The 11914-nt window shown below is 36.0% G+C and overlaps 2 protein-coding genes across 4 annotated transcripts; both read left to right on the top strand.

The window, feature by feature from the left end:
* The first annotated feature begins 966 nt into the window (after nt 1-966).
* LOC113731759 (3-hydroxyisobutyryl-CoA hydrolase-like protein 1, mitochondrial) lies at nt 967-7713 on the top strand. Its single transcript, XM_072079977.1, has 14 exons — nt 967-1332; nt 1424-1504; nt 1645-1713; nt 1820-1883; nt 2762-2841; nt 3707-3790; nt 4361-4445; nt 5304-5389; nt 5479-5600; nt 6135-6195; nt 6667-6765; nt 6856-6957; nt 7044-7085; nt 7264-7713. The coding sequence occupies exons 1-14, from the start codon at nt 1198-1200 to the stop codon at nt 7381-7383; spliced, it is 1230 nt and encodes a 409-aa protein (XP_071936078.1). The 5' UTR covers nt 967-1197; the 3' UTR covers nt 7384-7713.
* Nucleotides 7714-8290: 577 nt separating this feature from the next.
* Nucleotides 8291-11830, top strand: LOC140036891 (uncharacterized). 3 transcript variants are annotated; one of them, XM_072079980.1, is made up of 8 exons: nt 8789-8913; nt 9192-9258; nt 9362-9595; nt 9937-10279; nt 10772-10856; nt 10930-11016; nt 11111-11353; nt 11463-11830. In XM_072079980.1, the coding sequence occupies exons 3-8, from the start codon at nt 9525-9527 to the stop codon at nt 11537-11539; spliced, it is 906 nt and encodes a 301-aa protein (XP_071936081.1). In that variant the 5' UTR covers nt 8789-8913; nt 9192-9258; nt 9362-9524; the 3' UTR covers nt 11540-11830. The 3 variants fall into 3 exon arrangements, with proteins under 3 accessions (XP_071936079.1, XP_071936080.1, XP_071936081.1); XM_072079979.1 differs by lacking the exon at nt 9192-9258 and having other exon boundaries at nt 8775-8913; XM_072079978.1 differs by lacking the exons at nt 9192-9258; nt 9362-9595 and having other exon boundaries at nt 8291-8913.
* Nucleotides 11831-11914: the final 84 nt, after the last annotated feature.

The following is an 11914-nucleotide window of genomic DNA, read 5'->3' as shown; positions in this document are numbered from 1 at the left end:
TTCTTTAACGTAAAGCCGTAAAGGGTGATAACATGATGAAAAAACCGCAGCCATCATTATTGTTGTTAGGGGAAAAGGCTAAAGAAAGAAAAGAATACGTGGTTTATCATTCATCATGGGCACAGGGCTAGACTACGTATTGAGCAAGGCGATTGAGGGATGGTTTCCAGCTACCTATTTTCATGCAATCATCAAGTTTTATGGCAAAAATATTTTCAGTTTGATACAGTACATTGAGAACCGGGGAAGTGGTAGGGATACACATAATTAGATTCAATAATTGTTTGAAACATATAGTATGGGATCAAGGATACAGCAAAATTTCCAGTGAAAATGGTTTGTACTACATATTAATAAATATGCATAACGTGTATAAAAGAACCACCACATTTGTCATTTTTAGTTATCAAACTTGGCCAACATGCTTAATTTTGCAACTAGTGTAGAATATAATTTCCTCAGTTTTCCTATAAATTTTAACAAGCTCTTCAAATATTCTAATTTTTACCTTTAAACATCTAAACCTATCAGTGTTTTGACAAGAAAAAAAAAATACATTGAGTACCATGAAAGTGGCTAAAAAGACATTTAATAAAATGGTTAGATGATGTTGAAATATAAGAAATAAATGTTTTAGACTGATTCTTCCAAAACAAAGGAAAAACAATCATTACTTGACAAATTGTCAAAAATCCAAAAGGTAAAATTAAGTTATGAAATATCAAACTGCGCATTTGCCCAAAACATAAATTAGCTACTTGAGATATTGATCAGGTGCTTAATTCCTTAATTTGACCATCAAATTCTCCCATCTTCCCTTCCCTCGTTATAAGGTTTGTGACTCCAAACGTTTGGGTCTGTTTAGATTGCCTAGTTTTTCTTCTACAAAATTTTTTAACGATTTTAGTTACGGTTAAGGTTGTATTATGCGGAAATTAACCACGCTAAAAATTGTAGTAAATGCTACTATACTTGATGTTTAGCCCCAGAACTTGCGCAGCAGTAAGAACTTGCCACAGAAATTCTCTAAATCACAGAAAAGCCCCGAATTACTTGAAGGATGAATCTTTTCGGTTACTGACCGACACCGAGCCTGAGCTCAGACTTCCTCTACAGCAACCCGAGAAAGGGCGGAAAGAATAGCATCAAGAATCCAATCCCTAGGATACATTTATCAGATTGGAGCTGTACATAGAGATGCAACGAGTGAAATCTGCCTCATCTGTTTTAAGCCGTTATACAGCAAATAATAATGGTGGCTTTATCTCCAGGCTAAAACGATGCCTTTCTTCTCTGTCCAACAGTCCCCTCACCGATGATCAGGAAAACTTTGTAAGTTTTCACTCTTCTAATCTTTTTGGCTGTATTTGTTTTACATAATCAACACTTTGACGAAGACTTCTCGACGACTTTGTGTTTTCAGGTGTTGGTGGAGGGAAATGGCGCTTCCAGAACTGCAATTCTCAATAGACCCTCTGTGCTTAATGCCCTTAACACTTCAATTGTGCGTGTCCCATTTATCAAGATTCCTCCTTTTTCTTGTTTTTATTGATAAATTTAGTCATGTGGGCTGTAGTTTTCTCCAAGTTCTTCTGGACCATTTTTTGTTGTTAGTAATTGCTTGATGTTGTTATGGAATTTAAGGGGGCTAGGTTACAAAAGCTGTACTCAAGTTGGGAGGATGATCCTGATATCGGGATTGTGCAATTGAAGGTATCTCTTTTCCTTGCTAACTATTGTGAGTGTTTGCTTCTTATCAATTCTGCGTTTTCTGCACTTTATGCGAAGTAAGCCAATCATAGTTTTGGAACTGTTGAAGGGCAGAGGCAGGGCATTTTGTGCTGGTGGTGATATTGTAGCTCTTTATAATGTGATACGCCAAGGTACGAAACCATATATTTTTACTTGCTTCAAGTGTTTATGACATTAATTGAACTAATCCAGAAAGAAGAAAAAGAAATTTATTCAGGGATTGGGAGTGTTGTGCTGACACCAAATTTAAGAAATTCAACCATGTTTTTTTTTTCTCAACATTGCCATTTGTATCGAACGACCAAATGAAGTTAATAGTGTTTCAAGCTCTAGTGACTTGATTCTGTAGTTAACAACCTAACATGATCAATTGCTCGGGCATCAACACTTCTGAATTTAAATTCTTAGAAACTTTCTAGTGTTCTTTTTCTTATGTATCAATCTCACTTGAAGATATTAGTGGACTGACTCCAGCCTTACTCCAACTAATTTGAACTGTTGTACATGGCAAGTTTTAACCTTCTTCTGGTTTCTTGGTGGATATATATATATATATATATATATATATATTGATGAAAGATCATAGACCTGAAAAGCAAAATGTTGTTAATATTAATATTGTTAATTCTCATATTACTGCCTTTTGGAAAAAACGAAATAATTGTGAAAAGAAGCCTTTATTCTATTTACAAAAGGTCATGGATTGTTGAATAAGTTGAGAGTAATTAAATTCAAGATTCAGGATGACTTAGGAATGAGATTATGAGGCTTTTAATGGGAATTTGACGGAACTTTGCTTCTAAAATTTAACTTTTTCAACACTTCTGCACTATTTATGCTTTAGTTGTTTCTCTGTCATTCACAAAAGTGATGCAGCATGTGAATTTTTGTCCTGCTGTTGAGTGCCAGCTCTTTTGCTTATTTTCTTGACAATAACCTCTTTACTTCAGTTTTGTTCTTTGCCGTCTTTGGATTAATGATTAATCAAGTTCTTGTTCAATTTATTCAGGGAATATTGAACAGGGTAAAGAATTCTTTTGGACAACATACAATTTCATTTATATGCTCGGTACATACTTGAAACCACATGTAAGTATCATTTTCTTCTAATTTCTAGGTCAAGCACAAATATAGTAGTCGTCATGTTGAACATGCTCTTTAGGGCTACATACGGCTTTCAAATATGATACTGTTGTATGATTCAATTTCCTTCTTGTGTCCAAAGTCCCAAAAAGGGCTTGTACTGAAAATAGTCAAAATTAGAGAAGTATCTTTATCTTCAATAGCTCCTTTCTTGATTAATAGAGAGAATGGAAGATAGAGGAAATTGAGCAACTGAACTTCATAAAGTCCAAGAGGTCTAAAGAAGCCTCCAAGCTAAGTAGAAATAAGATTCTTGTAACATAATTATACTCAAATGGTTAAATTTTGTTACTCGTAGTTATTTGACTATACAAGTGGTCATTTTTACTAGATTGCTATGTTTAAAAGTGGCCCAAAACTTCCAACAAATTAGTTAAATCTTCCACCACGTACAGAATAAAAAGCTCTCCAGCATGTTTGTGCATGTGATGTTCGCCAGACACACACAGATACACACACCAACACGCGCAGAATCAATTTCCCAGCTACCTATGGGATAGGGATAGAAGAAGAGAAAAAACAGAAGATTTCACATTGTACTTTTGATCCTGTTCGATCCCAAAGAGAAGGAAAAGATCTGAAATTGATTCTCGTTGTAATTTTTCTGGCCTCCGTAACTCATGTGTTGCTTATTGTTTGATCGTCAGAGTAAATATGTCTGTGTTAACTGTCACCATTATCATCCTTATTTCTCTCTTGTCTCATCATGTTTGTTATAATCGAGTGGCACATATAATCAGTGAGGTGGCATTTTGAGGAGCTGATTTACTATTGTTTTATTAAACTGTAGCATGCATTGATGTTGATGCAGGTTGCACTATTACATGGAATTACTATGGGTGGTGGAGCTGGAGTCTCAATTCCTGGAACATTCCGAGTCGCAACTGATAAAACTGTAGGAAACAAGCAGACTTTTTAACTTCTTCACTTTCCTTCTTGCAGAAGTCTGTTAAGTAGTGCATACAATTCCTAGGTCAACCATCCAACGTTAGTGTTCTCACTAACTAGTGTTTGGATTAAAACAGAAAAAATAATAATCTGGAATTGTGTAAGGTGCACACCTCATTCACATATGTGTCAATGTGGTGAAAACATAAAATTTTTAAATAGGTACAAAGATTGCATTAAGGAACATTTGAATTTACTATGGAGACAATGACAAGGAATGTTCGTTATTTGTCATATGTTTTAGTGGTTAGTCAAGAATCTGACACTATGCATGTTGGGTAAGAAAATAGTTGGAGAAGATCAGCATGTTAACTGAGTACTCGGTTGGATGTAAATAGGGTATTGAAGGAACACAGAAAGTTTGCATTGACCTTCAAAAAAGTATATTGATGTTGCGTCTGGTTTTATATCAAATAAGTTATTTTCTATTTGCTTATTGTGAATATTTCTTTTGTAGGCTATGTGAATATTCATCTTAAATATCAATGAAGCTGAATCTTTGTTCTAATATCTCTAGGTTTTTGCTACACCTGAAACATTAATTGGTTTCCACCCGGATGCTGGAGCATCTTTTTACCTCTCACATCTGCCTGGTTATTTAGGTATGTATTGACAGTCATCAAATTGTGTTTTGAGCCGTTATTTATGTCTAGCGGACATCACCAATTGGTTTCATATTTCCATATAAGAATTTTGTTGCTGTTTTGTTCATTTTTCAAATTTGTACTTGGTTATCTTCTGACTTCATATGTTACCAGCTTTATCTCAAGTAGCATCCATCAAAAATTTTGCCAAGTGTCCTGTCCATTTTTATTTAATATAAGGGCCAAGTTTGATGCCAACTTAAGTGAAGAATCACTCTTTAGTTATACTAGCATAAGTTTCTTTCTTTTCTTCTCCTTTTCTCTTTCAAGGTTTTAAGCCTGGTATTTTAAGTCTATAGGAATTACACCGAACAAAGCTTTCACATGAAAAAGAATTAAATCTTCCCAGTAAGGCAGTTGGTGCTTTGATCTCTTGGTAACCACAACTATTCTTATTCACCCATCTGCTATAACCATAATAATGTACTTTTGCATTTGTCTAGCTACAAAATCAATTCAATTTGAATGTCGTTCCACTCTTGAATATATGTCTGTAATACTTATTGACCTGTTGTTGTTCTAGGAAGATTAGTTTTTGCCAGTTATACATCTGAATCATGGTGGTATCGAAAAACTAGAAGTTAATAAGAATTGCAGAAGAGTAGCTCACTTTTATATCTTGATGACCTCTGGACTCTGGGGCAAAAGAGTGTCAAAAAATGATTAGGAAGCATAGAGTTGAGATTGTTCACTGCTGAAATCTTTGCTCCCTATCTGATCAGAACTTTGCCTACTGCAAAATTACTATTTTTGTACTAGGTTGATTGACTGGGCAGTCAACTGATTAGAAGGATCTAATGGTATCGCTGTTAGCAGGAGAGTACTTGGCCCTCACTGGAGACAAACTCAATGGAGTGGAAATGCTATCCTGTGGGCTTGCTACACACTATTCACTAGCTGCTGTTAATACCTTTGAACTTAAGTTTGTATTTCTGTGTTTTTTTCTGTCTTCAAAACAAATTTTCACTTTTTCTTCTTTGCAATGGTATAGAAGCTTCCTTTAATTGAGGAACAACTTGGAAGCTTGGCTACTGATGATCCGTCTGTCATCGAAGGTTCTCTGCAAAACTTTGGAGACCTTGTCCACCCAGATCCAACAAGTGTGGTTCACTGGTAATCATTTGCCTATAGAAGGATTTTGGGAGAATGTCTATGTAATCTCAATTTATTCTATTAACAGTCATCTCGTTCTCAAGCCAATCACCATGATACCGTATTCCTCGTTATCAGAATGACATCAAAAGACATACTAACTTGGGCAGTAGCTGATGAATACACTCATCTATCTCATGTAACTCTAATTTAAACAGGGAACGCTTTCTATTTTTATAAACCTATAACTTTTGAAATTTCCTTCCTTGGGTCAAAGTGAGAGAGATGAAAGTTTGATATCCTGTATACGTGCTATTATGAATGAGGTAAAAGCGAGACTTGGTAATGGAACCTGCAAGAGTTATGCTTTGTGAAGTTTCAGTTACCTAACATTTCTTTGGTGCCTGCAACCCTCAGCTGACATTTTACTTCCCTTTGTCATGTTACTATTGAACTATGCGATTTCTTGCATGTTTCTTGCTTTTAGAACTATTGTCTTCTCTTCGTTATTTGTGTAGTGAACATAGCTGATCCTTCCTTTGCTATTTTTATTAGGATTGAAACACTTGATAAATGCTTCAGCCATGACACAGTTGAGGAAATTGTTGATGCTTTGGTAAGTAAAAAGCTTTTTTATATCCTTTTTCTTTCTTATTGGAAGTCTTGTGTCCCATTAATTTGTCTAGTAGATGATATCTTGAATAGGTAGGACATGTCAAAGCTGAAAATTCCTTAACAATTATATAGTTTTTTGATGTGTTTCATCTAAGCTAACTTAGATCCAGCTGAAAGAAATGGAGAAACAAATCATTATTCTTTCTGCTTGGAAGTTTATGTATGTGCTAGATTTAGTAAAAGAAGTCATGGTGTTTGTGCATGCAATGACATTTCTAGAACATGAACAAGTAGGGTCTACCTGTTTGATCTATCAAGAATCAGGCAAAAGTGATACATTTTTAAGTTGTGTGATAATGGTTGGGCAGTAAAATATCGACCAGTGCATAATGTAGTTAGTTTTAGGTTTTTCATTATGTAAAATAATTTCATTGTCAAAAACTGACAGTTCATAATGCTAAAATTTTCGTAGGAAAGTGAGGCTAGTAGAACAAAAGATATGTGGTCTACTGCAACATTGAAGAAACTCAAAGATACCTCACCATTGAGCTTGAAAGTTTCCTTGAGATCCGTAAGTCCTGTTGATATTTTAGTTCACAATACAGCTTGCGCAGACCAAATGTCAATATCCATTAACTATTTACAAATGCGTCTTGTCCAGATACGAGAAGGTAGATTTCAAACTCTTGATCAGTGCCTAATTCGTGAGTACAGAATGTCCCTACAAGGGATCTCTGGAAAGATTACCAGTGACTTTTGTGAGGTATAAAGTATATCTTGATTGCAGTTTTATTGGCACCAAATTTGATTGCTTCCTCAATTGTGGGTCGTTTTGTCTCTCTATATCAGGGAGTTCGAGCACGATTAGTGGATAAAGATTCTATGCCAAAGGTAAATCCACTGATGTTCGCTGTTGCTTAAAGAAATCTGTCTTGATATGAGCAGTGATGATTCTTATAGGCTATAGCGAAGCTCTATCTTAAGTTTTGCCATTCAATTCTAGTTCAATCATAAATGGCTGTTGGTACAATATTCCTTCAGTTTACACTTGATATTTCGCGATGCACAGTGGAACCCGCCAAGCTTGGAGCTAGTGACTGCAGACATGGTAGACGAGTACTTTTCACCCGTTACTGCTCTTGAGCCTGATCTGGAGCTTCCAACAAAGCTGAGAGAAGCTTTTCTATAATTCTTGGCAGAATGTACTTATGAACTTGCCTTTTCCTTAGCCCTGGGCGCATTTTTTGAGGAGAAGCAAGCAATTTTTGGCGAGGCTGTTGGCTGTAGATCCTGGATGGTGAGGCGAGTTTCATTTTGCCTAAACCTAGGTGTTTATATCTTATGATTAACCTTGATTCCGAAAATTTAGAATTGTAAATGATGGAGGAGGCAAGCATGAAACATTTTGCCCTTCGTAGATAGTTGAAGCCATCCATATGCCTCAAATACATTTCTTGAACATAAAAGAATGTACTTTGGTTCTTGTAATCTGAGCTATTATTAGGTTTCTTGTCTACAAGATCATATTTTTCTTCATCATAGGCTTAGCTTAGTGTGTTTCGATAGGAGATTAAATGGAATGGTACCTTTAATGGTGCTTTTATTATGTAAAAGTATTTTCTTTTCTAATAAAAAAGACCACACAGTAAAAGTACTGTCATCATGTAAAAATATTTTTCTAACAAAAGCACCGGAACAAGAGCTCTTAATTGCCTATAGTTAATTTTTCAAGTTTTTTTTTTTTTTTTTGAAGCTACACTAACTAACAGGCATTAATTGCCTATAGTGAATTGGTTAATTGGTTATGGCAACTGACTAAAACTAGCATGTGGTGGCACAAATCCATTACCTCTAAAACGTAATCCTTGTACTATTTCCTTTTTTTTCCAAAGAAAGAAAAAAGTAAACTTTTAATCTTCCTAAATTATTTTTACAAATAATTAAAATTTTCTTACAATTACACACCAATTAGGTGTGCCATTAATGGGCGTGCAATTGGGATTAGATTATTGGCACATCTCTATTAATTGCTATGCTCACAAGTAGACCTAGCAAATATTTGCTTTAAAAAAAAAAAGAAAAAAGAAAAATCGAGTTTTCCGTTGGATTTGTGACTCTCGCTTTCTCTGTGTCACAGCGGCTGTCACGCTGGCACTGCTTTTTGACTTAGTAGTGAGTAGTAAGGAAGGATGGTGTAAAGCTGAAGAGTACTTCGCCTACCGCTTCTGTCTCCTTCCTCTTCCAAATCCCAACTAGTAACGGAAAAGCCATGCCCCAAGACCTTTATACCAACATCTTCTCAATTATATGAGCTACTCAAATAGCTGGAATCCTCGTACTCCATCTGAAATAATCTTCAGCTTTGTTTCTTGTTTGTTAAACCTTGTACTCTGATTCCTGAACAATCTTAGCAATATTTTTTCGGAGCCAAAGTTACAGAGCGGTGGGAGGCTTTGATTTAGGTTATTGGTTTTGTGATTCGATACTCAATAAGGATTCAGTTTTGTTGCTTGATTTTTTAAAACAAAAAAAAAAAAAGGAAAAGACCCTGAGAAACAATGGCGGGGATAGCTATAGTAATGGATCTTCTCAGGAAAAACCCAAGTTTAACTGGCCGGACAGTCCATTCTTATGGGCTCTTCTCAGCTAAAGTTGCTGCCTCTGCTGCCGCCACTTCTGCAGCTGCCACGGCTCCTTTTGCCACTTGGGCATTTTTTGGGTAACCCCTTTATTTAGTGACATTTTTCTGTTCGTAGATTTTCTTTTTCTTTTTTTTTGGGGGTTTTTTTTTTTTGGGTCGGGATAAAATTTAAAGCTAGATTCAAGATGGATTTGAACTTTATCATTGAAATTCATTAACAAGTTTGATTTTTCATCGAACTTCTAGGTGAATAAGACGTTTACTTCTACGTTGAAAATTGCAGAAAGGGCCCAAATTGGGCTGCCTCTATGATCAACTAGATTTGTTTAAAATTGTTGTGTTTGTTATCTATGAAGAAGTTCAATGTTTCGTGGAGCTCTGGCTGTATGTGAAGTTTGATATTATGGTGAAACACTGGAAAAGGTTGAAACTTTCTATAGCTTCTAATTCAGGGAATACATGGGGAGTAAATATGTGAGGCCACTGTTTTACTAATCCTTTTTGTGAAATTTTACATGGGATGCAGATGTTAAATTTTGGTATTATGTGGATATGAAGTCCTATGGCTTGGAAGTGCATTAAAGAATATGGGGCTGCGTGAGTTCAGTCTGCTCACTAGGCTGTTGATGAGACATGATGGGGGGTCTAAAACTACAACAATCAGCTGATGGCTTTTCCCTTGTTGTATAATGTGTATAACTATCATCTTTTCATATTCTTGCCATGCTTCCTTGTGGCTGAGACTTCATAATTGGCTCCGGTTAGTGCTTATTGGACTATGATACAGATCATTCTTGATCCAAATGTGTACAAATATAATGTGAAACTTTGTGTTCTACATGATAACATAAGCATTATATGACCTCCTTAGGTTCCTCTTCTTGTCCATATCCGAATTCCACCTGAAACAAAGGGTTTCTCATTTTCTACGTTTTCAGTTGGGGCAAAAGGGAACGGAAAGGGTGGGAGGGTGGATGGTCATTGAGGATGTCGAGGGGTCGTTTGACTGCTCACTTTTTCTCTTCTATTAGAGTTCTTCTTGCTTGTGCGTTGACTTACAGTTATAGCCAGAATTCTGAACATGTGGTGGTTATGATGCAGTAAAGGTGTTCCTCAAGTTGCTTACTGTGATGCTGGTGCAGCAATAAATGGAGATTACATATCTCGCATACGGAGTGTGTCTGAGAATGTTTTTGAAGAGGAGGACTCTGTAGATTACAGCACCAAAGAGTATATAATTGAGCTAAAACCTTTGTTCTCAGCATTTCATTGGAAGACTCTTGCTTTGACGTCACTGAGGTCTTTTCTATTATTTTATTTGCCTCTGTTGGAGCCACATGCAAATATGGACGACGATGATGATGACTTTCTGCAGGATACTCACGAAGAACGTGTAAATTTGGTTGTTCCTTTTAAGAAATCTGTGAAGCAGATTGTACGCGAAGTGAGTTAATTAGAATTCCTTAAGTATCCTTATATCAGTTTTAAACAATTTTAGGTCAACTATAAGCATCAGAATGCTGGACGTAACTAAATTTTTTAAAATTAGGCTCTCATCATTTTCTTCTAGATTTTTTCTAAAAGTTTAATATAGCATTGATCTTTTTCTTCTGTTAACCTTGATCATAAAATCCTAATTCACTAAATTTGATGTCTGGAAACAGCTGGAAAGTGGTAATTCTAGTTGATAACTGAAATGGTTTTTTTTTTTGCTGGAAGTTCCCATTTCGCTTTTTATTGTGAGCTGCATTAGATTTTCTGATATAAAAGGAATTTCCTATTTCCTTCTGTACAATTGCTATTTGAGGAGGCTGATCATTTATGCAATTTCTATTGACTACTCACAAGCATGATTAATATGCAAGCTATTTTAGAATCTAACAGTTCTTTTGTCTTCATGCATTAATTTTTCCCCCTTTTTTGGTTATGGACCCAGACCACTGTTGTAACTACGAGGCGCGTACTGGAAAGACTTGCTGTACATTATGTTTCACAGCGTTTGGCGTGGAAACTTCTAAAAGGTACTTCAGTGCATTACACTTGCCAGAAGTAGTTTTTTTGAATTGGTCTGATTGCCTTGATTTGCTTTTGCAGATACCCCCAAGTCAGCTGCACGGAAGGCTCAAAGGGGAATGCCTACTTTAACATACATCTATTCTGTTGGCAGAACTACTTTTAGAGGTTAAACCTCCAATTCTCAAAGTTCTAGTTGCAGGCTTCATTACTGGCATAGCTTAAAGTTAAGTCCATAATACTTGATCTTCTGTGGAAGCAGGACATTTCCTTGCAGTTCTAGCATCATGGCTGGTCCAAGTTGGCATAGATGTGTACCGCTTCTTTTTGCGTATATGCGGTTCCAAAGAAGAAACTGATGAAATTGATAGAGCAGCAGAACTTCAGCTTCTTGGAAGAAAGATTTATATTGCTACTCTTAGGTGTGGTGCCTCGCTCATTTTTGCTTCCATCGGGGCAGGACTAGGAGCAATTATTATCAGGCCTACAACGGGTCAATGGATTGGTAAGCACTTTGATGGAACTTCTGAAATCAGCATTTTGATTGTTTTTTGTGGTTATTTATCTTTCCCATGCTTGTAATTTCTCATGCCAAAATGAAAATATTTTTGTAGGCTGTGCACTTGGGGATCTGGCAGGGCCTGTTATATTATCATTTTGTGTCGAGAAATTATTTCATGTAGAGTTATGACGCTTCTTCGTACCTAGTTGGATTCTTATGGAGGAATCTTGGAATTTGCATGGATATCCGGGGCCGATAAAGTTGCACTCTCGTTAAGCGTCGCACTGGTCGTAAGGGGATCTTGAGATGATAATGTGACTGTATTACTAGTTTCTTCGTACGAGAATTTGTTGAACTTGTAATTGAATTCCCAAACTGTAGCTCAGAAATTTGTTGAACTTGTAATTGAATTCCCAAACTGTAGCTCAGATTTTGGTTCCATCATCTGTTCTTCATTAAATTAAAAAGGTAGTTTAATTCTGTCGTTGCAATTTGTAGTATCTATTTGATATTGGCCAAAGGAACATTTGTTTATTTTCAAGTTCAGCTATGGAATGTCACAAG

This window comes from Coffea arabica, chromosome 2e, assembly GCF_036785885.1.
Source record: "Coffea arabica cultivar ET-39 chromosome 2e, Coffea Arabica ET-39 HiFi, whole genome shotgun sequence".
NCBI classification, from domain to species: domain Eukaryota; kingdom Viridiplantae; phylum Streptophyta; class Magnoliopsida; order Gentianales; family Rubiaceae; genus Coffea; species Coffea arabica.
Note: the sequence above shows the minus strand (reverse complement) of the source record. Positions and strands in the feature narration are given on the sequence as shown.

Coding starts and splice junctions, on each gene's coding strand:
- LOC140036891 (XM_072079978.1), top strand. CDS start 8,753: ATGGCGGGGATAGCTATAGTAATGGATCTTCTCAGGAAAAACCCAAGT. Junction 10,280..10,771: donor TGAAGCAGATTGTACGCGAA/GTGAGTTAATTA, acceptor TTATGGACCCAG/ACCACTGTTGTAACTACGAG. Junction 11,017..11,110: donor TGGCAGAACTACTTTTAGAG/GTTAAACCTCCA, acceptor CTGTGGAAGCAG/GACATTTCCTTGCAGTTCTA.
- LOC113731759 (XM_072079977.1), top strand. CDS start 1,198: ATGCAACGAGTGAAATCTGCCTCATCTGTTTTAAGCCGTTATACAGCA. Junction 1,333..1,423: donor CCGATGATCAGGAAAACTTT/GTAAGTTTTCAC, acceptor TTGTGTTTTCAG/GTGTTGGTGGAGGGAAATGG. Junction 1,884..2,761: donor TTATAATGTGATACGCCAAG/GTACGAAACCAT, acceptor CAATTTATTCAG/GGAATATTGAACAGGGTAAA.